The sequence below is a fragment of the Phalacrocorax carbo genome, chromosome 1, assembly GCF_963921805.1.
Source record: "Phalacrocorax carbo chromosome 1, bPhaCar2.1, whole genome shotgun sequence".
In the NCBI taxonomy this organism is placed as follows: domain Eukaryota; kingdom Metazoa; phylum Chordata; class Aves; order Suliformes; family Phalacrocoracidae; genus Phalacrocorax; species Phalacrocorax carbo.
Window position 1 is genome coordinate 83,685,645 of NC_087513.1, and position 24,300 is coordinate 83,709,944.

Genomic DNA, 24,300 nt, shown 5'->3' on the forward strand with positions numbered 1-24,300 from the left:
TCTGCTAAAAATAAAGATTCATACAATAAAATGCAGACTTGGGCCACACCTAGACTTATTCTCTTATTCTAGCTATTGTTGAAAATGTCTTTCTGAAGTGTTTCTCAGCTACAAAAAAGTAAAGCTCCTCCTTAGTGATAAGCTGCCTGTAGAGACATGGCTTTAGAGGTAAGTAAAAGTAAAGGTTAAAAGTAAAACTAAAAAGTAACAGCTCACTTCTCAGCATAAAGCCTCTCTACGTTCAGTTATGCAGTTACATGTGAGGATTCCCTGGGAATACAAATTATATTTCAAAGCATTTATTTGCTAATTTAAGGAACTTTTTTTTTTTATTGTGGCCTTATTTTTAGCAACTCAGCAGGTAGGAGTGCTAATAAATTCCTAAGATTTACACTGGTGAACAGAGAGAGATTGGGACACTGGTGCTTCTGCTCATCTTCCTTTCCTCTCAGGAAAGAACCTGAATTATGAGTTTACACAGAGTAGTTTTCAAGTAATGTAACATACTTTTAAGTTCTGTTCATGCCTTCAACCTCCTCTCTACTGAAATGTCTTCCCTAATCAGACAGTAGACAGACCCCTCCACTTGTGCTTGAATCTTTAAATCTACTTTATAATGGACACCTTGCAAAAGGTACTTAGGGAGAGCACAATGTGGCAGCCCAACAGAGGTGAAATTGCTGCAGCTCCTTGCCCCCATGTGCAAGCAGTAACAAGGCCGAGTATGTCATACCCAGGATGCACACACACACTACAGCTATACATACACACATGGCCGCTACACAGACCTATGCAGACACACAGAGCACTCCCATGAACACAAACATCACCATCCTCTCTCCTTTTTTCCTCCCTGGCTGAGCAGGGTAGAGGTCCACTAATGTGAAATATATATGCATACGTATCTGTACAATGTGGATCCCGTCACCAGCTGGGCTCTTGCAAACCAGAATATTATCAGGTCAGGTAAAACAGATAGATGATGCTCTCCATGGCTTGAATGTATATACAAAGAGAGATAAAATTCCAAAATTAACTTTGGAACTTGAAATTAACTTTTGATCCAATTCTGGCCTTTGGTTCCAGATCTCACTGGCGGAAAGTAGCTTCTTGTTCTTGTAAGAATGAAAACATCCAGCTTCCAACATCAGATGAATATCAGCGTTGGGCTGCTATTGTTACTTAGGGAAGGGAGCTACTCATCATATTGCTGCTGCTGTCATGAATCAGCTGTGGTGCAGCCCAGTGCTCCTCTAACATCAGGTCCCAACTACAGACTGACTAAGAAAGAGCATTGTGGTAATTGAAGCATGGAAATGGGAATATGCTTTACACTTTATATTTAACAACTTTTGATCAAGATCCTTGACTGCGCTCTGTTTCAGTTTCCCAGGCTATAGGCTGAATTTTCCCATTTAGACAACAAAATTAGGATGACCTGTATTACACTTTGGAGCTTGCATGTCTTTTGGAGTGGCATTTCCCACTGAGGTCATTGTTGGTCACCACACAGCAGGCAGACCTGCAGAGCTCAGATTACTCAGTATGAGCTGCAGGTTTTCAGGTTAGCAACAGGAGAGTGACTTCACTGAGGGATGTAAATAGATTCCCCCCACTGCTGCAGAAAAAACTACCCTTCCTGAATATCACACATCGTGCTTCCACATTTCCTGCTGTCAGAAGGAGCCAACAGAGACAGTAACTCTATTGATAAATGCATCACCTTTAGGGAAGGATCTCTGATCAAACCATGTGATGCTAAATATCCTGTGTCCAACAGTTTAGGGCTCTAGAACAGATTGGAGTGGCTGGATTGCACAGTATTAGGCTCAGGTCTTATCTGTAAATGCAGAAATAACATGAGGGCTTTATTGCAGTCCACAAGATCCACGTGGTCTCAAGCTGCGCCAGAAGAGGTTTAGATTGGCTATTAGGAAAAAATTCTGTAATGAAAGAGTGGTCAGGCATTGGAACAGGCTGCCCAGAGAGGTGGTGGAGTCACCATTCCTGGAGGTGTTCAAAAAATTTGTAGACATGGCACTTCAGGGCATGGTTTAGGAGGCAAGGTGGTGTTGGGTTGATGGATGGACCTGATGATCCTAGAGGTCATTTCCAACCTTAATGATTCTATGAGTCTAAGGTTAAGTGCCGTGTGTCTTGTGATGCACAATGGAGGCATGTGGGTGTGATGGCAAGTGCAAAGCCTACTGACAAAGCAAAAAGGGGACCTACCATAATCTGGTCCAATCCATCACGACTATCAGTAGTGCTTCCTGCCATGAATTTTCTCTAGAACTGTACCTAGGTTTCTTCCTGGAAGGAACAGGTTGGTTCATTCCAAAATACTTCCCTGTGGTGAACTGACATCCATACAGGGTGGACAAACTAGGAAGCAGGCCATGGGATCCAAGTGATCTGATAGTGCAGGTAACACCCAGAGGTGACATGTTAGCTGAAGGGGCAGGGGACAACCATGTGAGCTGTACCTGTGGCAGTGGTGTTGCATGATGGTACACTCACAAGTCTATGGGGCCGGATGGCATCCACCCAAGAGTACTGAGGGAGCTGGCAGAACAGCTTACCATGCCACTCTCCATCATTTATTAGCAGTCCTGGTTAACAGGGGAGATCCCAGATGACTGGAGGCTTGCCAATGTGAGGCCCATCTGCAAAAAGGGCTGGAAGGAGGATCCAGGGAACTACAGACCTGTCAGACTGACCCTGGTAACAGGGAAGGTGGTGGAATGGTTCATCTTAAGTGCTCAGTGTTGGGGCGATTCTTGTTTAATATCTTTATCATTGATCTGGATGACGGGATTGAGTGCACCCTCAGTAAGTTTGCAGACAATACCAAGCTGGGTGGGATTGTTGATCTGCACAAGAGTAGGAAGGCTCTGCAGGCAGATCTGGACAGGCTGGATTGATGGCTTGTGGCCAGTTATGTGAGGTTTAACAAAGCCAAGTGCTGAGTCCTGCATTTTGGTCACAAAAACCCCATGCAATGCTACAGGCTTGGGGAAAAGTGGCTGAAAAGCTGCCTGGCGGAGAAGGACCTGGGGGTGTTGGTTGACAGCCAGCTGAACATGAGCCAGCAGTGTGCCTAGGTGGCCAAGAAGGCCAACAGCATCCTGCCTTGTACCAGGAATAGTGTGGCCAGCAGGAGCAGGGAAGTGATTGTGCCCTTGTACTTGGCACTGGTGAGGCCACACCTTGAATACTGTGTTCAGTTTCAGGCCCCTCAGTACAAGAAGGACACTGAGATGCTGGAGCGTGTCCAGAGAAGGGCAACGAAGCTGGTGAAGGGTCTGGAGAACAAGTCTTATGAGGAGAGGCTGAGGGAACTGAGGTTGTTTAGTCTGGAGAAGAGGAGGCTGAGGGGAGACCTTATTGCTCTCTACAACTGCCTGAAAGGAGGTTGTAGTGAGGTGGGTGTTGGTCCCTTCTCCCAGGTCACTAGCGATAGAACAAGATGAAATGGTTTCATGCTGCATCGGGGGAAGTTTAGATTGTTTATTATGAAAAAATTCTTTACTGAAAGAGTGGTCAGGCACTCAAACAGGCTGCCCAGAGAGGTGGTGGAGTCACCAACCCTGGAGGTGTTCAAAATACATGTAGACATGGCAATTTGGGACATGATTTAGGAGGAATGGTAGTCTTGGGTTTCATGGTTGGACTTGATGATCTTAGAGGTCTTTTCCAACCATAATGAGTCAATGATTCTAAGGGTTGAAGGGTTGTAAACCTTTAGGACCTTTAGGAACGGAAAAGGTACAGATGTGCCTGTGAACATGAGGACCTGTCCCTGGAATTGGCACGTATGCTTGAACTCAAACTAAATTCTCAATGGAGCGGAGAAAGGGAGGTGACTAGGTTGTGGATTTTTACACAAGTGGCATTCAGAAGGGCCAAGTAGCAGTAGGGCCTTTGCCCCACAGAGAGTAGACTGAGTGCTGGTGGAAGGTGAGATTTAGATCTATATGCCAAGCTGATTCTCCTCATTTCTGTGTGGTTGTCTTGGATTTATTAATTTCCAGGTCCAGCTTGAGTTCTCTGAAGAGCAGGGTCTCCCTGGCTCTAAAGTTGGTCTCCACCTTGAAGCTGCTGACAACTCCTACTGTGCCCTGAGAGCTGTAGAACAGAGTGTCCTTCTTCTTCAGCCTGAGCGAGAGTTATCTGCTGAGAGCGTAAGCCACGTCCCCAGGCCTGTGCTCTTTTGACATAGTGACATCCAGAATGACATTCCAATTACCATTTTTCCCTTGGAAACAGACTCAGTCTCACTGATTGAAGAAAGCTCTATGGCTTATACACTTGAAAGACAGAATTTGATAGTGGAACATTTACTTTTGGTAAACATGGAAGTGTAAGACATGTCCTAAGAATATGCCTAATGTAAATCCTTGAAAGCAGAGTTCCTCCTGGGGAAAGATTATGTCAAAATCTCATTCTATGACTCAAATAGGCCTTGGGCTCAGAACAAAAGCGGTACATGTCACCTAGTATCTTGCTGGACTCCAGCCTCCTCTCTGCATAACTCAGGAGTATATCTCCATGCTTTTTGCTCAAGTTCACCCCACAAAGCCATTGTGGCTCAGAAGGAGGTGGGTAGAGTGCAGTCCTTCTTGCGTATCACCAGCCAACTTTCTTATTCGTCTCCTGGTAGGCATCACCAGGCAAACCCACCAGTCTATGGGATTGCTCAGGGGCCACCATAAGCTTTGAATATATGTAATTTTGCACCTGCCTGGGACTTTCCTTGTGCTTACACTAGTCATCCTCACCTCCCAGGTGTACTACCAACTTCGTGTGAGTGATTTATATGGCTATTATTACAATGGCCTCAACCTGGAAGATGACAAGCCAGAGAGGTGTACTCCAATCAAAACCACCTTTTTTGATGGCTTGTACTATGAAGCTGTGAATGTCAGTCGTGATGGTGATGTCTACAGGATTTTCAGGGTACGTGCTCTGTGTGGTTCTGTAAGTGGGCAGTATTCCAGAATGCACATTAGCATTAAACTTTCTCAGGTGGTGGTTCTCAGTGCTAAGAGCAGGCAGTTGATTCTGATTCTGTCTCTGATCACCTAGTTTCTGCCTTCTCATCCTACTCAGTTGCTGCTCCTCAGGAAGACTGCAAGTCACTCTTAGGTATGTTCGCTGGGATCCTGCCCATGATTGAGTAGGTATGTCCTAAGCTGGACCATGGCCTTGGCTCATGACCTCAGGCATTCCTAGTAAAGATCTGAGCATTCCTAGCAAAGATCCGAGTCCGTGATGCAGGCCGCTTAGTTCCTGATGCACTTGCCTCCACTCCCTGCTGGTCCCATGGCTTAAGACCTAACACAAGCCCCGTCATTACAGCTCTTCACAGAACGCCAGGTGTCACTGCTCCATAAGAAAGACATAGAGCTCAGAGTGGAAGAGTTGTGACTTTCAGGGTTGAAAGGGTGGCATGTGAGGAGGGAGGAGAGAGATGAGCTATGATAACCCAGGTGGGAGAAGAGGCACGTGCTGGTGGCTAACGCATGCCCTGAGTGAGACATGATTGATTCTTTCACATTCAGGATATGGGCCTGAAGGTTTTCACCAATTCTGTGCTACGGAAGCCAGTTCTGTGCAATGAAGACAAATCAGATATGGAAGATTACCCAGCCTATTTGGAACATGGTTTCACCCCTGTCAATGTCTATGGCATAGGTAAAGGAAAGTTCATACTGTATCTCCACTTCCAGTCTGCCCGGTCTTCAAAACTGTTGCCTGCATAAAATAAGCAGGTTGAGGGTTTTGGGGGGAATAGGTTTATGCATCCCAATTTGCCTCTAGTAATCTCTTTCTGACAGTCCTTGTAGTAGAGTCAATTCTCTCTCACGTAGGTACAGGGTGCATACAGAAAAGACAGGGAACTCTGGGATGCTACTTCTTTCATAAACTGATATTACTTTTTCAGGGTTTTCCAGGTCAGAACCTTTCACCAAATCACAATTCAATTAAGTATTTAAAAGGAATTGCCAGTGCAGAAAAATAATGTCAATTCCCAACGTTTAGAGTTCACGCTGCACTTAACATCCTTAGCACATAGTCTCCAAAGCATTAATAGATCAGCAGGAGTTACAGTTATCTTTCTGCAAGTCAGATTGCTCAGCAAATGAGCAAAAGTAGCAGTCATAAGTTGCCACAAGGAAAATTGCTGTTCAACACTAGGAAAAGTTCTTCCCCATGAGAGCTGTGCTCCGCTGGAATAGGTTCTCCAGAAGGTTTTGGAATCTCCGTTGCTGCAGGTTTTCAAAACTGAGTTGGACAAGACCCTTGAGCAACATGAGCTGACTTTGAAGTTAGTCCTACTTCAGGGAGATTGCACTAGAGAACTCTGGAGGTTCCGTCCAACTTAGATTTTCTTTCAATGATTCTGTCGTTATATGATCCTAAGTCCAGCAAAATAAGAAAGTATTGTTATTTCCATTATATGTCTAGGAAATCTGAGGTACCTCCGTGCTAAATGATTCCTCATATTAGACCTGTAGTTTGACTAGATGAACAAAAGCAGTTTTCCAATAGACTGGATATTCAGCACCACTTTTAACTACTGAGCAGGGTAAAAATGGCTGAGTTCTCAGGGAGGTTTGTAAAGAATTATAAGCTTTGGTGACAATACTGGCTGCTGTTCCCCATTTGCAAATCAAAGAGAGCTAGTGGTAGAGGACAGGGAACGTGCCTTTCTAACTGGATGATGAGACCTTTCAGTATGAAATAAAGTGAAATGTCTTGTGAAATAGCTAATTTTTCTAGTATTTTCCCATGGGAAAAGAGAATATATGAGGAACTGTTTCTTCTCGTACCCTACATCTGTTAGAATTTTCCTTTTTTATGTGAAAAAGAATGGGAAAAAGCTCAGATGGAATACCTAGTGTTCATTTATGGTGCTGAGCATGCCTGACAGCAGTTCAGGTTCTTCTGGCCTGACCTCTCTAATATTATACTTTAACCATGCACAATCTTCTAGATGAGTCAAGGATTCTTGCTGGGGGTGGTGTTAACACTGTTCGGAAATTTTTCCCCGAGACCTGGATTTGGGATCTGGTTCATACTGAGTGAGTATTTTTATCTTCACTTCTTAGCTCTCACGTAGATCTTTGAGTTGGTACATGTTGCCAAAATGAATTCTGGGAAGAAGCCATGGAACATACGACTGCTTTGTAGGTGCAGATCTCCTTTTCCCATATCGCTCAATGAGTGTTGAGCTCCCAAACTTGTATGCAGTGTCAAACGTACCTGAACAGTGAATGTCATCTGCTCTGTGCTCTGCCCCTATCTTTCTGATGGGGAGAAAGAATAAGGGCTAAGAGTAAAATAAGAGTATTTGTTCAAGAGAGAGCAGGAACAAAACTTGGTTTTTTTAATATTTTTTTTTTTTTAATTCAGCAGCAGAAAACGCAGGGTTTTTTGTTTTTCTTTCCAGGCTATCATAGCATCTACAATGAGAATATCTCCATCTTAACTATGCATCTGGGGGTTGTTCTAGAACATTAATCCGAATTTATTGGTTCTAATCTGTATGTTTGGGTGAGATGGTATTTAAAGAAATGGTATTTCTGAATTTAAAAAGTTGAGTATTCTTCCCAGCCCAGCGCTTTTTACCATGTAGTTCACCAGCACCTTCATCTTTACTTCCAGCTTTATAATATTTTTTAAAATATGAAGATGTATCTTGCAGAAAGTGAGATGAAAACAGAAGTACTAACTCAAGCAGGGAGCCTGTTCTATAATTTGTGTTGAAAATGCCAAAGATAATTTCTCATTCTGTTTTTCTTATTTTCCTCAGTTCCAGGGGAGAAGTCAATGTCTTTTACAGCATTCCTGACACCATCACAGAATGGAAAGCCAGTGCTTTCTGCGTGCAGGATGATGCTGGATTTGGCATCTCCTCACCTGTTTCACTGACAGCATTCCAACCATTCTTTGTGGACCTCACCTTGCCATACTCTGTCATTCGAGGGGAAAAATTTAATTTAATAGCCAACGTCTTCAACTACCTCAACAAATGCATCCAGGTATATCAAGTTCCCCTTTACTTCCTATATGGCTTGTCTTTTTCCCAGAGATCCCAACGTTCTCCTGCATCAGGCATCAGAAATGCAGAAATAAGTGTTTAACTTACGCTTTAGCCTGACACATTACTCTCCCACCCTTTCTCCCTGGACACCCCCACCCCCACCCCCCCGTGTCATAACGTTAGGGAAATGTGGCTGATGATCACTGTGGCTGGTCCATGGAAGGTAAGAACTTGCTCCTCATCTGTACATAATTTAGTTCTTCATTTTGCTCCTGAAGGAGGAATTTGAGCAGAGTGTATGGGTACAGTGCTGTGCAAAACACAATGCATACTGAGTATGTGGTATGTAGCAGTAACTCATAAGAAGACTCCACTAATGAGCACAGACACCTTCGTATACTTCTGTCAAAAACAGACACTAACAGTGGGCAGAAAAGAGACAGGCTTGCCGCTTCCCCAGAGAAATGCTCCATCCTTCTGTCCTGGTACCATCCCACAGATTCAGATGACAAATAGCTTCTCCAGCAAGTCTCTCTTGCCCTGCAGCCTGACTTCAGGAGCAGCCTGCTTAATTTGTAATCTTTCTCCTTCTTTCTTTGTCTCAGATCAGTGCTGTACTGGCAACATCGGGTGACTACAAGGCAGAAATCCTTTCACCAGAGGGCAACACAGCAAGGGTGTGTGCCAATGAAAGAAAAACGTATATTTGGGCTGTTAGCCCTCACAAACTTGGTAGGTTTGTCTTTTCATCACCTTGATATACCCCTTTTGATCTTTCTGCCTCTGTCACTCCCAGCATTTAATGCAGAATCAATAATCCACAGGGCAGGCAGTTCTGGACAGCTCCACTAATTGCTCCACAAATTTAGTATTCGACCTCTGCTATACTTTCCTTAGATGCACTGAATGAGCAATGAATTATTTCAGCGTTTTACCTCTTCTAGTTTCGGTAGTCCATTTCCTGTCTGTTTTAGGAAGAACTCTTCACTTGCCACATTATGTATGAAATACTGGCAGGATTTCATGTACCTGCGATCATTCAGCTGACAGTTTTGCACTTAACCAACTCTATTCAGTGAGAATAAAACTTGCTACTAATTTTGGACTGGATTCTCAATGGGCAAAAGGACATTGCTCCTCCCCGATTTTACAGCTGTGTTAATTCACACTGCCGTCATGTCAACATTGTTTTTTAAAAGAAGCAATTACAATGGCTTGCGTGTTTAGGTGCCCCAGAAGATGAAGAAAGAAAAACTTTTCATTAGCAAAGACTCTTCTCAAAATGAACCACAGGTGGACCTTTGCTTTAAAAGGTGGTTTCTAAAACCCTGTAGTCGGTATGACTAATTTCTTCAAACTCACTGAGAAAGATGCAAAGTTATAGTGAGATGAAAATGGGATACGCAGCAAAATAATACTCCAGAGCTGAAAAAAAAGAAAGCTGCTGCCTCCCCCTGGTAACTCTGATAATAATGCATTTTGTTCCAAGTAAAAAACTCCTTTGGATTTCCAGTTTGCAATGATTGCAGGGGTGAAGTGAGCAACACCTGCAAAGCTGCCCCCTTCAGGGTTGCTTCTCAGTGCTGCAGCAGCACTGAGGCTACTCCTCAGTGTTGTCCCTCAGCCAACAAATTCCATCTGAAGGAGAGAGGCAGCAGAGCTATAACTATTGCAACATTGCCCTAGGCCAGAGAAAACTCAGCCCAAGGCTAAGAAGAGGTGGAAACTGATAGTACCGTCAGCTTTTTGGCCAGGATCGCCCCCGTTTTGCTCCTCATGCTAGGGCCTCAGGCAACCACTCCTTGCCACTAGCAGACAGATGTGGAGCCTATATGAAATGTGTTTCTACTGAGCTGAGCTACCTTCAGAGAGAATACATTCCTCAGCAGTCCGTCAGGCTGGGAGAGTCAGTGAAGACCAGGGGTAACTGCAGACGTTGAAGATAACTTTCTTTTCTTGGGGTGGTGGGTGGCTTTTCAGGTGAGGTGAAATTCACAGTTACTGCTGAGGCCAAACTGAATACCAGAGGTACTGGAAACAGCACATCCCCAGAAGAGGAGACAATTCGCAGGGACACCCTGATTCAAACCCTCCTTGTTGAGGTACAGTAGTAAATCCGCATGTGCTTTCTGCCTTATGGAAACTGCAATTCCTGCAGCTGTGGCTTAGAAGCAGTTAGCTAGTGTGAGGAGGCGAGGCAGCTGACACACACGGAGCTGTGTACAGTAGGCTTCTCCACGTGAAATGAGAGTGTAAATCACATCCACTGTCCTCCTGCCACTGTCTTCTTCCTGCGACCACAAGCATATATGCCCTGACACCCCACAGATGTCAGCAGAGATGTAGCCAGAAGGGAGGAGATTCCACACCTTACCTATAAGTGTCTTTAGCCTGTGACTCTAACACTGGGGAGGGGGTTGGAGGGCAGATATAAGAGGAAAATAATGTATCCTGAGCATCATAAGGCAGCAGCTGCATAGTATTAGTTGGACAGAGTCCCTCTCAGAGGCTGGAAATGTCTATTTTATAACTGCTTTCTAAGAAGGAATGTACTCTGGACAGGGTGTTGGATAAAAGAAAGAGGGAGCCATGGGCCAAGAAGTATTCTAGTGGAGATAGCGTAGGACTGGGTGCAAGGGGTGCACCATTTGGATAGCCACATCCGCATGCTGTTTTCCGCTATTAAATAGTCACGGTTTCATGGTGATTTTCTACACTTTTTCTTCCTCTTTCTGACCACTTCCCTGCAAACAAACAGCCTGAAGGTATTAAAAAGGAATTGACTCAGAGCTCCCTCGTCTGTACAAAAGGTAAGGCAACTTCATTCTTTCATTCCGTGGTGTCAGTGGAACTGCATCACTGTCCGGTAGGTTTTGTCCTACAAAACCAGAGGCCCTTCCAGGGGAAGAAAGAGGGTCTCGGGGTCAAGGTGCTGGGCTTCAATTCAGGATTTTCCGAGATACCTTTGACTCATTGGGCAAGCCTCTGCAGCATTTTCTTTACCCAGACTGCAGACCGTAGCAGTCACTGTAGTAATGCATACAAAGTGAAGGCTTCTGGAAAAAGATGATCTTAATAATTCTTGTTCTTACATTTTCTCATCAGGCATAACATTTTCTGAACCAGTGTCTCTCAGCCTGCCAAGAAACCTAGTGCAGGGATCAGCCAGAGCTTATTTTTCTGTCATTGGTAAGTTTAGTACTAAGACTAAAGCCAAAAGTAAATGGCATTTCTCTGGCGCTGCACCAAGTGCCATCACGTATATCTGTGCCAAACTAATGTAAAGTTGAGGAAATACTTAATCCTGATTTTAGAGGAAACGTTTCCTACTTTGCAAAATGGAAGTGAAAGACAAAAGTTGCTCAGAATTCTCTCATATCAAAAGAGGACAAAATCATCAAATTATTTCAACTTTCATTGCATTTCAGATTATAACTGCTGCATTAGCATATCCTGTTCTACATAGTAAAACAGTTAATTCCACTGAAAAGTAAGATAAGGCAGGCTTCTGTGAAAAAAATGTTATTTTTGTTTCTTGGAAAGAAGACTTCAGAACTTTGCTGACTCCATAATTTCAAACTTATGTTTCTGCGTAATGAAAGATGTTTGTCAGACCTAAGTTCCCATGAAATAAGACTTAAAGTCATTGTTAAGACTGACTGTTCTCTTCAGTGAGAATTTTCTGAGGTTCTGAACCCAGATTGTTTTCTAAACACAGTTGTTTTGCCTGGGTCAGTGTGAGGTGTGCAATACAGCCTGTGTAACCCATCAGCGTCATACCCCACACATGAACACACAAACCAGAAAGCAGGTTGTAAAGGGCAGGGAAGTCTAACCCTTCTAAGGGTTCATCGCTGTTTCTCAGAACCCATGCCAGCCAGTATTGGTGCTCAGATTTTTCTCAAATTCTTAGTTTGTCCCAGGTGTCCAGCATCCAAATAAAAAATATAAAATGGGGGCATTTCAGCCTTTCATCTAAGCTGTGTCTTTGGTTACTCTGATTAAGCTATACTAGTCATTGCTCTTGGGTTCATAATAAGGCAATATCAAGCAATGTATAAAGCTGCGTAATAAAATCATGTTTGAACTCAACTGACCTCTTATCTCTTTCCTTCTTCAGGAGACATTTTGGGTACAGCCCTGAGGAACATGGAGAACCTCCTCCATATGCCTTATGGCTGCGGAGAACAGAACATGGCCTTGTTCACACCCAACATCTATGCCTTGGATTATCTGAATAAGACTGGGCAGCTGACTGAAGAGACTAGGCTCAAGGGTACTGGGTATTTATCCACAGGTGAGAGGCTTTCACATTCTTCCATCTAATATTGTGATTGTGTGCACTGAACTCTCAAGTTCTACATGGTGAACACTGATCTCTGAATCCTGGCACCCCTTTTATTGCATAGAGCAGGCAATGACGGCACCCCAAAGAAGCTTGTCATACTTCCCAAAGCAAAAGCAGCTAGAATTCATAGTGGCTGACATTATTCACAAGACATACACTACTTAATAATAAATCCAAAAGTCTTACTGCTTCGCTTGGAGAAACAGCAGAGCTAGGCCTTTTCTGTGATTAGAAAATATGTCTTCTTTGTTGTGTTTCAGGGTACCAAAAACAGCTGTCATACAAACACTGGGATGGATCCTATAGCTCCTTTGGGACACGAGATGGGGAAGGGAGTGTATGGTAAGTGATGACACTGCCTGTTTCCCTAGCGCAGGAAATCTAGGCTTTGAAAAATCACCAAAGTATTAAGTGATTCTTATTTTTAATAGACTGAATGGACACAGCTCAATTAATTTGGATCCTCTAGTGTAGAGGAGACTAATCAACTGAAGAGGATGCAACAAAAGGATGATGTGATTGGGGGATGGAGTATATAATGTTCAAGGGGAGGCTGAAGGAACTGTGTTTGTTCAGCCTATAGAAGAGGAGGCTACTGGGGAACTTGGGTAAATCCTTCCACTACCTAGATGGGGACTGGAGAAAAGACAGAGTCAGACTCCTGTCAGGGGTGCACAGAGTAAAGACAAGAGTTCGTCTCAGGTTGCAACAGGGGAAACTCCAACCGGGTAGAAGGAAAAATAAATATCTTCCCCAGGAGAAGGCTGCAGCACTGAGACAAATGCCCAGAGAGGGTGTGGATGTCTCTATCCCTGGAGATTTTCACAATGTGATCAGACAAGAGGCTGAGCAACCTGACAGAGTTTAAAGTTGGCCCTGGTTTAAACAGGTCGTTGGACTGGAGACTTCCAGTGCTTCCTTCCCACCTAGTTTATTTCAGAATTTTATTAAGATTACAGTTGACTGTCATCAAGCATCAAGCTCTGCCTATACTTTACCCCTGCTCTGAAAAAATGGTTTTAGCACAGTAATGGAGAAACCTCAGGTCAGTTTTTAATACAAGGATTTTAACTACCTTATTTATTTAAAACTTACAAGACACTTATTTCTATTACCTCAGACATTATGGAGTTAATTGTATGTCATTTTCTATGCATATCCAGTTGCTGGTAAATCTTCTTAGTCTTGTTCACACCTTACCTGCTTCCTGTTTCTTGTTTACCTGCAGGCTCACTGCCTTTGTGTACAAATCATTTGCACAAGCCAGTCGCTACATCTACATTGATGACAATGTCCAGTCTCAAAGTTTGATCTGGCTGGCAAGCAAGCAGAAGTCAGATGGCTGCTTTGAAAATACTGGGTCACATTTCAACAATGCTTTGAAGGTAACTGAGACAAGTATAGTCCCAAACTTCCCGTCCTGGCATTGGGATTGGTTTGGGTCATTTCTGCCAGACAGAAGCTTATCACCGCACCCTTACTCTTCCCAGTACTATTCTCTTGTGTCTCTCATATACAAGCAGGGAACAATTCTTACACCTGTTAGTGATGATGAGGTAGAAACAAGTACAACTTTCTGAGCCAGAAAACTCAGTTTTTATTTTCCACCACTGCATTATATGTTCAGCCACAGGCTATAATGTCCTTTATTGCATATGTGCAAAAACCAAGAAAATGCATGAAATAACTTTGGCTTTATCCTGATTGAACTTGATCTTTCTTGTTCTTGTACACACAGGGAGACAGAAATTAATTCTGGCCTCAAATCTAACTGGTATCTGAACTATGAATTAATTCCTGGTTTGTGTCTTTCAGACAACTGTACTGACCTGTTCTTTGCTTGTGTTTTCTTCAGGGTGGAGAAGAAGGTGAATACTCACTCACAGCCTATGTTGTGGCAGCGTTGCTGGAGGCTGGACACACTGCTGCAGTAGGTATTTGGTGCTGTTATGCCCTATAAGTCCAATCAGTCATTTGTCAAACAGTGCACAAGTCATAGTCCTCGCATCCGTATTCTTTAACAATGTAGTAAATACTGATGGTAGGACCATAGGGTCAGCTGAGGAAATCTGCTTCCAGAGCCTTGCAGTTGCCATAAGTATTTAATGAGTGTTACAAATCAGTTACATATCCAGTCCTATGGATTAATTTGAAAAATCCCCGAGGAATCCAGTTGTATTAAACAATGGTAGTCTACATAGGTGCAAAATCAAAACTGAATTTGCCCATCCAGAGTCCAGTTTGGAATTTTCTCTGAATTTCCCAGTCCAAAGTTCCAGCTATCCAAATCTTCAGTCCTATAAACTGTATCTGTCCTTGTCTCTCTATGGATCTCTCAGATCAAAGCAGCTGTGTTTCCATTTCCCTACGTAATTGTTAATAATGCAAGAAAACCATGAGCTGCTGGTTGGTAATACTTGCTAGGCATGGAGGAATGAGAGCCAAGTCCTGTTCCCTGTAATACACCTCCTGCATACCTTGAGACCCTGGTTTGGTTCCCCCCCTCCCCGATTTTTCAGTGCTTTGTAAAACAGGGAAGCTGAAAGTTGTTCCCAATCTGACAAATATGTTCTAGGCATGCTGAGTTTTGCACGTTCCTCAGATACTGTGCGGTAGGGTATCCTGGGAGTGGCAGGATAAAAACATTGTGCAGAATCAAATAGTTCTTCAGCAATATAAATTTAGTTCCCAATATCTTCATAAGAAGCTCCAAAATCCGGTGCCACATCTGTAAGTGAAGCTGCAGAGACAGGACATAGTAGTGTGCTGGTGATGCCTGAGATGAAGCAGAGCTCACAGAGATAGTCTGTAAGGCTAAAAGGGGCGAAGAGTTATCTTGAAAGCTATAACTAGCAAATGAGTAATAACACCCATCTGAGACAGCCTGCTTCATTATGAGGTCTCAATACACTTTATGTAGTTCTGCAAAAATCATCCACATTTCACAGATAAAGCAACCAAGAAATAAAAGATTCACCTGCATAAGATCATCTTGCAAGTCAGGAAAAGAACCAGTGCTCTTCTAGTCCGGCCACGCTGCCTCTAAATAAATGCAGAAAGAAGGCAGCACCACTGGCAGGGCATTTTTGACAGGATACACACTACAGTGTGCCATGGATCGTGTATATTTTTAGCTTGGAGGGTCAGTAATGGCAGCTTAAGCAGTAATGGAAGTATTTAAAGAGAAGCAGAGACACAAATGCAAGTACCTGACCACCCAACTCTGTTTTGCATTACTAGCATCCTGTCGTCCAGAGTGGCATGAACTGTTTGGAGACTGCATTTGGCAATGGGGTCCACAACATGTATAACCAGGCACTCTTTGCGTATGCTTATGGCTTAGCTGGCAAAGAGAAAAGACGCCAATTCTTCCTTGAGAAGCTGGACAAGACAGCTACCAGAGATGGTAAGCGCTGTATGGCCACTTCAGCTGATGGAATGGCCTGTGGTATGATGTAAGCTATTCTGATGTGGAGTTTTCTCATTCATGCAGCTCCCTTCCCATTTCATGCCTACTTTGCTACTGAATGTATCTTATGAACTTCTCTGTCTGTCTCTTTTACCTTCACACAAGATTGCGCTGTGGCCTGATTTTCTTGGAGTTATGAAATAATGTAGGTGGGGAGAGACACCTGGAAGTCTCAGTCCAAGGCAGTGGAAGATTGTACCTATTCTCCCCGTTAGTGTCCTCTTCTACGTGCCGAAAAAACCCAGCTCCCTTGGCTGTGTCATGTGCCGCAGTCCATGACTGCCTTAGCATCCTTCTGCTGCACCACCTTCACTTCAAGCCCTCTTTGACTTATACAGCCCCTTTTTATTAATTCCCTTTCCATCCCTTCCTGTCATCTTTTTCTCCCTAGAACTAAAACTTACACAGTTCAAGACAGTGATGGCTGCAAACCTTTTGGGTTAAGGCAGAGAGGGAATTGTACGCCTATTTCCCACGTGATACTGTAGTGATTTAAGGGCAAGAGATTTTTCCATGCTTTTTACATCCCACTTTTCTGTTTTCAGGTGGTTTAGTTCATTGGCAGAGAGAAAATAAGCCACCAGCAGAAAATTTCCCTGTCTTGTACCCCCGTGCCCCTTCTGCTGAGATTGAAATGACCAGCTATGTGCTCCTGGCTTTGCTCAACAAAGCCAAACTCACTCCAGAAGACTTATCCTATATTTCTCGCATTGTGCGCTGGCTTGTCAAGCAACAGAACCCATACGGTGGTTTCTCCTCCAGCCAGGTAACAACTAGGTGTGGTATAAAGAAAGCTTCTGTGAGCAGTCCAGCCTGCAAGCTGGATCTCCATAGTACAACGTATCTTCCTGACTGCATATTCGTTTGAATAATATTTGATAAATGGTGCTCGCATAAGCCTCCTTGTCAGGGCACACCATGCTTTTCATAGGCCGCTTCGTGCTTATTTTAGTTTTAGGAAATGGGTATTTACCTGAGATTCAAGTTAGCAGTAGACAGCAATCTCTGTTGACACAGCATTATCCCAGGTTTTGTAGGATAATTCAAATCCATTGCCCCAGAATTTGCTTGTCTCCTTAGCTCTTTGCAAAGTCCCCCTCCATTTATCAGCACTGACAGAGAGTGAGGGAAATAGGAGCTGTGCTAAGCTCATGCACCATCCCACAGCTGGGTATTTATCTAATTAGGGATCATGCTGTTCTTTTCAGGACACTGTTGTTGCTCTCCAAGCTTTAGCCCAGTATGGATACCTCACCTTCTCCAAAAAAAATCTTAACACAGTCAAAGTCAACTTCATGGAGTTCCCCAGTAAGACTTTCCAGGTGGATGACAAGAACCGCTTCTTGCTGCAGCAGGCTTCCTTACCTGCTATTCCAGGGAATTACAGTGTGGAAGTGAAAGGCACTGGCTGTGTCTATCTGCAGGTAAGCAAGCTGGAAACTCAGCTCCACCCCTCTGAGAACTAAGCAGGGGGTCCTCAATACCTCGTTCCCCTCTATACCTCATGCCAAAGCCACCAAAGCCTCTAAATCCCTGACCATCTCACGCTTCCCATCTCTTTTAGACCACCATGAGATACAACGTCCATTTGCCGGAAAGAAATGCAGGATTTTCTCTCTCTGTACGGCCGGCCAACGTATCCTGTACAAGCAACTTCCCACCAAAGTTTGACCTTGTCCTCTCTGCCAGGTAACAACTTCTTATTGACCTACCCCCTTGCATTCACAGTTTGGTAATGCATCCAAGGAAGGGTTTAAGTACGGGCAGTTAACTGCTACCGTGCAGCTGCAGGAAGAGAAACAGGGTCACTGGGAGCTGAAAGAGTCATCCACTGTTCTCCTCTCCATTTGCCAACCAGACTAAGAGAACTTTTCTCATTTTAGTTACACAGGAAACCGCAAAGTCTCCAACATGGCCATTATTGATGTGAAGATGCTCTCAGGTTTTGTTCCTGTAAGATCTTCCCTGAAAAAGGTAAAGAATGGGAGCAAAGAGAATGGTAAACCCTGAAAACATAGGCAGTTGGTAAAAATAGTCTCAGATGAGCAAATTGAATGGGGATGGGAGTTCTGCAAAGTCCCTGGGTGCAGCCTTTGGTCACTTACTCTGTGTCTCAGACTCGTAGCTGTTCATCTGTTGAAGACAAATCTGTTAGGAGTTGCCAAATCCAGTAGTCCAACAGAGGTGAGACTGCTGCAGCTTCATATCCCCAGGTCCAGCTAACAGTAAGGCTGAGTGTGTATTCCCAATAGGCACACATACACACTATACATGTATACATATATGCATATATACATATGTATATACACATATATACACAGCTGGCCACACAGATCAACAGGGACAGAAAAGACAGCACTTACACAGATACAGATAGCACAAATGGCTGAGCAGTCTGAAAGCTTGTTTGTGGAAAAGATAAGTAAATGTGTGTATATATCTATGGATACACATGCACCTATATGCATGCAGATACACGATGTGGATCCCTCTGGTAGCTGACTTCAGACACGCAGTCTGCCCAGTAACTGCCCCTGGATCTTTTTTCTACCTAGTTGCTGGCACCTGGACATACACACCCTTGAAGCCGCAGCCCCACTCCACCAGCTGGAAGTGAGCCCCCCAGCACCCACACATATGCATGATGGGTACCTCCAGTAACCAGCCTTAGACACGCAGTCTCTGCAGCAGCTGGGCTCGGATCCCGTGGTCTCCCATTTGCCTCACGCAGACACATACACACACGCACACAAATGAGTCTCCAAAAATTTATTGTCTCTCCAGTAATAGTCTTGGACCTCCTGATCCCTCCTGCAGCCAACTCAGATCCTCTGGTGTCTTCAATATTTGGCCCAGGCTTATGCCTGCTTCAGCAGGTGTCCCCAAGCCACTTAGCCTACTAGCCAGCTAGTCCAGCTTCATAGTCACCACCGACCATGCACTGACACACCCACCCACCCACAACAGGCACATTTAGCAAACAAAGAAAAAGTGGATATGGCTCTTCCTTTATTATCCAGAAATTTGGTCACAATGGTGGCAATTCTGGGAAGAGCATTGATAAGCACTTCACTTCTGTTCCTAGTGCAATTTAAGTTCTGCAACTGGTGCGTTATCTTCAAGCCATGAGCCTTAATCTTCTGTAGATAAAAAGAAGGATGCGATTCGTCCTAGAGTCTACTCAGAGCTAGGGGCATTTATAACCATTCAGCATTCAGATCTGAATTTCGTTTTTAACTAGAACTGTATGAAATTCATAACTGTGGAAGGTTTTCCCACTGAGGTGCTGCACTATTTGGCATCTTTCTCCTCTTTATATTGACTTTGTATTTACTTTATATCCTTCTAATGTGCTTTATATGTACTCCTCTTTATATGTGTGGGGGAAAAATAGCTGTTTTTTAACATCTGGAATATTGTATGTCTGTGTATTTTTAGCGCAAAATCGTTTTTCTCATGCGCTTTTCTAAAACATTTTTAAACCTGTGCAGAAGTGCTCTTGTAGTTGTGAACTCTCACTGAAATGAGAGCACTCGAGTTAATGATAAAAGTCACACACAGCAAAGCTGACTAGCAAAACTCTTTTTCATTGTAGTTGGCTTGCACGCCTCATGTTATGAAAACACTGAACTTGCATTTCTTACTTTGGCCACGAGATGTCAGGGTGGCAACACAGGAGCGTGGCGGTCATTTTAAACACGTTTTGCTACCCCAGAGTTCTTTGTCAGTCTCCTTGGCAAGTCTCCTATGTTAACACTGCTATCATTTGCCTTATTTAAAGCTTCAGCACGAGAATTCTGCTGTGGACCACGTAGACATCAAGAACAACCACATCCTCTTCTACCTTCAGAAGGTAAGTTTGGGAAGCTTCTTTTTGGTTTTATTAAATTGGAAGTTTAAAGGAGGCAAAAGAATAATCTCAGTCATAGCAGATTAGCAATACGCATGTCTTAAAGATGTGAAGGGACTTCACTCAGTCCAACATCAAACAGCCTACGGTGAAGGCATAGGTATTTGTTAGTACTTCTTGTGAAGAATGCTGTATGGTTAAATAACATTTCACAAACGTAGCTAAGTTGCATTTCCATATTGCAAACGAAGTCCCTGGTCTACATGATATTCTTCAGCCTCTAAGTGATGCTTCTTATGAGTTGATCTGAGAGTGTTTTACAGGGAGTCGGTATCTTCCCCTCCCTTTTAGAGAGATTTCTGTATGAAAAGAGTAGCCCTCCCACATCAAAGACATTAATAAAGGGAATGAGAGACGAGAAAGATGAAAATCTAAACACAAAGGATCTTAAAATACCAGAAAGGGAAGGGCAGAGGAAGCAAAACTAAATCGTAATATCTACTTCTCCAACCCTAATTTTCATTAGTTGGCCTCCGAGGGTCTAATAAGGAGCATTGGGGGTCAATATTGTGAATCCACAGAGAAGCTGAGATGTTGAGATGTGGAAAGTTCACCTGCAGAGCACCCGTGATGCAGAAAGTTCTCCAGAGCCCCTGTCCGTGTCTCCATTCCTATAAAGAGATCAGCAAGATAAAAACAAGGACAAAGGGAGAAGAGAGCAGTGGCACAGCCCCAGGCCTGCCGGAGAAACCATGAAGCTGAGGAGGATGAGCAGGGAGGAAAGTTTGGGACATTTGGCTGCAGGAGTGTGGAGTGAGGAACAAAACCACAGGGAGGGATGAGGGTCTGGATTTCAATGTGTTGAAAGAGAGAAAAGCGGGGAGAAGACTCATAGGGATGCTGCAGGTCATTTTAGCTGGGCAAAGGCAAGGGAAGAAACTAACTGCAGCTTTCAGTGAGAGGATGAATGCCGATGTGCTGAAAGCCGCAGTAACCAGGGAATGGTTGGGGTAATTGGCAAAAGAAATATGAAGAGAGAGAAAGAAGAGAGTGCGCAATTTTAGCAACAGAACATATTTAGCAACATCTTTTAAACAATCATCTGGTTTGACGTCAAGTTTACGATCTGGAGAGAGAATTGTACAATGGCGCTTTGTCATGCAGTCTGGCCCAAAAATGCACCTGTTCAACCTTAGCCTCAGGGATAGATATGAGGAAAAAAAGAAAGAAAAGTTCTGATGCATTTTCTTGTCTTGCCATTTCCAGGTCTCCAGGAAGGAAATCAGCTTCTCCTTCAGTGTGGAGCAAAGCCTGCCTGTCTCAGATATCAAACCAGTGCCAGTACATATGTATGATTACTACGAAACAGGTAGGTGACCTCGGTAGGCTGGAGCAAAACCTGTAAAATCAAAGCATTGATCTCACCATTTGCAAGGTGTGGACAAGTGGATTTCCCCTTGCTCGGTCTGTGCAAGCTTCTCTTCACCCCTCTGCATTTGCTGCCTTTATTCCTCGGGAGAGACAAACAGAGAGTAAGCTAGCAGTTCTGCTGCTTTGGATTACTAGACTGCAAAGGATTTGCGGAAGCACAGTTTCTGCCCCCCTGTCTTTCATTTCTTGCTTCATTTCTACATAGAGCAGATTGGGAAGTTATACATCAGGAGTTGCTTCTTACAAACTCCATACAGAAAGAAGTGCGGTTCCACTTTCTTTCTACAGTTTGAACATGATGGTTAAAATCAATAGCTCAAAGGCAGCAGTGTTCCTGACTTCCCTGGTCTGGCTTATCTCGTATTTTTGCTTTATCTTGCCATAGTAGGCTGCAGTCAAAGAGCTGTTCCTTAGTGGAATTTAAAAACTTAAGTAGGAGTGACAGTCCCACTGTCACTCAACGGAGTTTAAGCACCTAACTAGAATATTAAGTGCCTGATCACCATTCTGAATCTGGTTTCAAGGAACTAGAATTGCATCAGACATTGCCCACTTTTGGAATTTATGTTATCCGATCTGTGGCTCAGGTTCCCCCACACTTTCCTCAAGCTTGGCACAACCTTTGGGAACGGCACCCTAGAAGATGAGCAGCAGTATCCAGAGAATTGACCCTGGAGTGCATGTTCTGCTGCCTGATCCACATCCTGCAGGTCACAGCAATGATGTGTCCTGACAAACATGGTCAGAGCATTGCAGTGGGCTCTGGCTGTGCACCCCTGCAACTGGATGCCTTGACAACTGGAAGACTACCACGAAATCTAGCAAATGTTTTCCAGTTCATAATGTGTTAACCACAGATGTACACGGACTGGGGTCAGAATGATTTCTCACTCTCATGCAAATGTCATCTTCCTTTCTCCTTTCCAGACGAATATGCTCTGGCAGAATACAAAGCACCCTGCTCCCCGCCTTCAGAGTGAAATCAGATACGTGCCAGAAGAGGTAATGGTTCAGGCGGTATCAGGCAAGCATTTGTAGAAGAAGAGGAGGATAAGAGACTTGGTTGTTTCTGGGAGGGCAATGAAAAGCACATAGAAGAATGAAGAATAAGCAAATCTCAAATTCCAGTAGATCAGATGGACCCATTGTGGCCCACACTTCAAAAGAGCTTGGGGTCAGTGTGGATCAGAAACTCCAGATGAAGTGCTTTTCCTAACAAAGGAAATACTGTGCCATTGTTAACCCTGACCATCCATCTTTTTGGAAACCCATGACATATATTCCAGTGGGAGCTTTGTTTAAAGGTAAACTCCTGAAACAACTGTTCTTGGCCATACATTCCTCTTAAGAAATCCAAGATTAGGAGGATAATCTGCTGCTGCTGCTGCTTCTGTAGATTGTATTGGTTTTGGTCTTTCCATTTTTCCTGAAGGAAGATTCTGAAGAAATGGCTTTGAGCCTCACTTTTTTTCAGTGATTGAACTGAATCATTCACAGATGTCAGAATTGTAGTCGCAGGGAGGCAACTTTTACACAGTTTTTGCCTCTGTTTAGAAAGAAAGTTTTTCTTCAGATTAACATCTCCTATTTTACTGCTCTTTGTAATAAAACCTTCTGATTGGCAATGCTATTTGTCCCAGTCTCCACTCCTTGTTGTATCTAGAACTGGGTGCTGTAACGTATTTCATAAGCTAAAATAATTCATGCCTTGGGCAGGTCAATCAATGACAATGACATCCTGACATCAGTGACATCTGTGGCACAGACAGGATCGGGGCCCTGGGCTGTGTGATGGAAGGTTTCTACCCAAAGCCTAATGGTGGGAGAGGCTTGACAGCTGTAACACAGAAACTCTTTGAAAAGGGCTTAGGGAGGAATGGTGGATCCCTTGGAGGGAGGAAAATCAGAAGATTTGGAGGGAGTGAAAGAATGAAGAGAGCCACAAGGAGCTTATGATGGGTGGCAAACTACAAGACACGTCCTGTCGTGCTTTCTGCATTTAGTGAAAAGGTAGAGCAGAGAGCCACACACTGTGGCTACTGTCCCTCACAGTCTGCAGTGACCTGACCTGACCTTCACCCTGACCAGATGACATTGGTGGAAGGACACTGAAACCAACCACGTATCCATCCATAATAATCTGGGCAGAGATCTGCCGATTGAATCATATCACTGAGCTGCTGTTTCTTCAGTCAGGGTGTTAGACAAAGTCCTAGTTACAGTCGGAAGAGACTAGCATATTTGTCATGAAAATGGGCTTCACAAAGCAGATTTTGATTCCCAAAAACACTTTACTCAACAGCAATGTGCCTGCTGTGAGGCAGACCACGCAAGAGCACAGGAGGTGGCAGGAGCAGAGCAGCCCTTTGTACACCCTCAGAGCACTGTCCAGTAGGGTGTCAGGCTTGCCCAGAGATGGCTCAAGTGAAACTAATCCTTTCTGCTAAGGGGCAGCCATGACCCACAGGCTCTCTGTAATCCTAGAAAGATGCAAAAGACATTTGGAAGCTGTAGAAGCACATAAAAGTTGGCTTGGAAGGGGCCTGGAAAAGGCATCAACTGAAACCTCCTGTTCTAAGCAGAACCACCCAGTAGAAACCTGCAACTCAAAGCAGGAGACAATTACCGAGGAAGAATCTCTGCCATCTTCCCAGGACCTCGGCGCTGGCCTAAAGAATGCAATCTCTGCAAGATGAGGTACAGCCGTGAGTAGTGGCTCAAGATGCGTGACAGGCAACAGAAGACATGCAGACCTGCAAGCAGACCTGTCCATCAGGTCTACACTGCACTTACTGCTGTCGTTGCAAACAACTTACTAAATGTTAGTTCTCCTTGCAGCCAAAAGCAATCATGCATAGGTCCTTCATTGCCCTGTAAAAGGCAGCCATCCAGGAGGTTCCCTAAGGAAAGACCCAAGGGGTGGGAGAGAAAGAAATGAAGGACATTTTACATGAAAGCTGCAAAAACATAACCTGTCACCCCCAAAACAACTTCCTTTCTTTTTTATGTCTTTCACCAACTTTCACATGCTTTTAGAAAAGAACTGTAAAGTTATTTAGTACCAGGTATTTCCACTGAGATAAGATCCCAGAACCTAAAGCCTAAAAGCTAGCGAAGGCTTACCAACATCACCTTTCTTGCTGCATCCAGGA

At 43.9% G+C, this 24,300-nt stretch overlaps 1 protein-coding gene across 1 annotated transcript; it reads left to right on the top strand.

Moving 5' to 3' along the window:
* The first annotated feature begins 156 nt into the window (after positions 1-156).
* On the top strand, positions 157-22,675 carry LOC135311510 (ovostatin-like). Its single transcript, XM_064440861.1, has 22 exons — positions 157-168; positions 4,035-4,184; positions 4,789-4,959; positions 5,565-5,697; positions 7,001-7,088; positions 7,820-8,048; positions 8,656-8,782; positions 10,031-10,152; positions 10,809-10,860; positions 11,156-11,239; positions 12,171-12,347; positions 12,659-12,740; positions 13,627-13,783; positions 14,254-14,328; positions 15,639-15,804; positions 16,413-16,633; positions 17,076-17,291; positions 17,432-17,556; positions 17,751-17,841; positions 19,649-19,720; positions 20,984-21,086; positions 22,076-22,675. Exons 1-22 carry the CDS (start codon positions 157-159, stop codon positions 22,126-22,128), a joined length of 2,706 nt encoding a protein of 901 aa, XP_064296931.1. The 3' UTR covers positions 22,129-22,675.
* Positions 22,676-24,300: the final 1,625 nt, after the last annotated feature.

Coding starts and splice junctions, on each gene's coding strand:
- LOC135311510 (XM_064440861.1), top strand. Junction 7,089..7,819: donor TGGGATCTGGTTCATACTGA/GTGAGTATTTTT, acceptor TATTTTCCTCAG/TTCCAGGGGAGAAGTCAATG. Junction 12,741..13,626: donor GATGGGGAAGGGAGTGTATG/GTAAGTGATGAC, acceptor GTTTACCTGCAG/GCTCACTGCCTTTGTGTACA.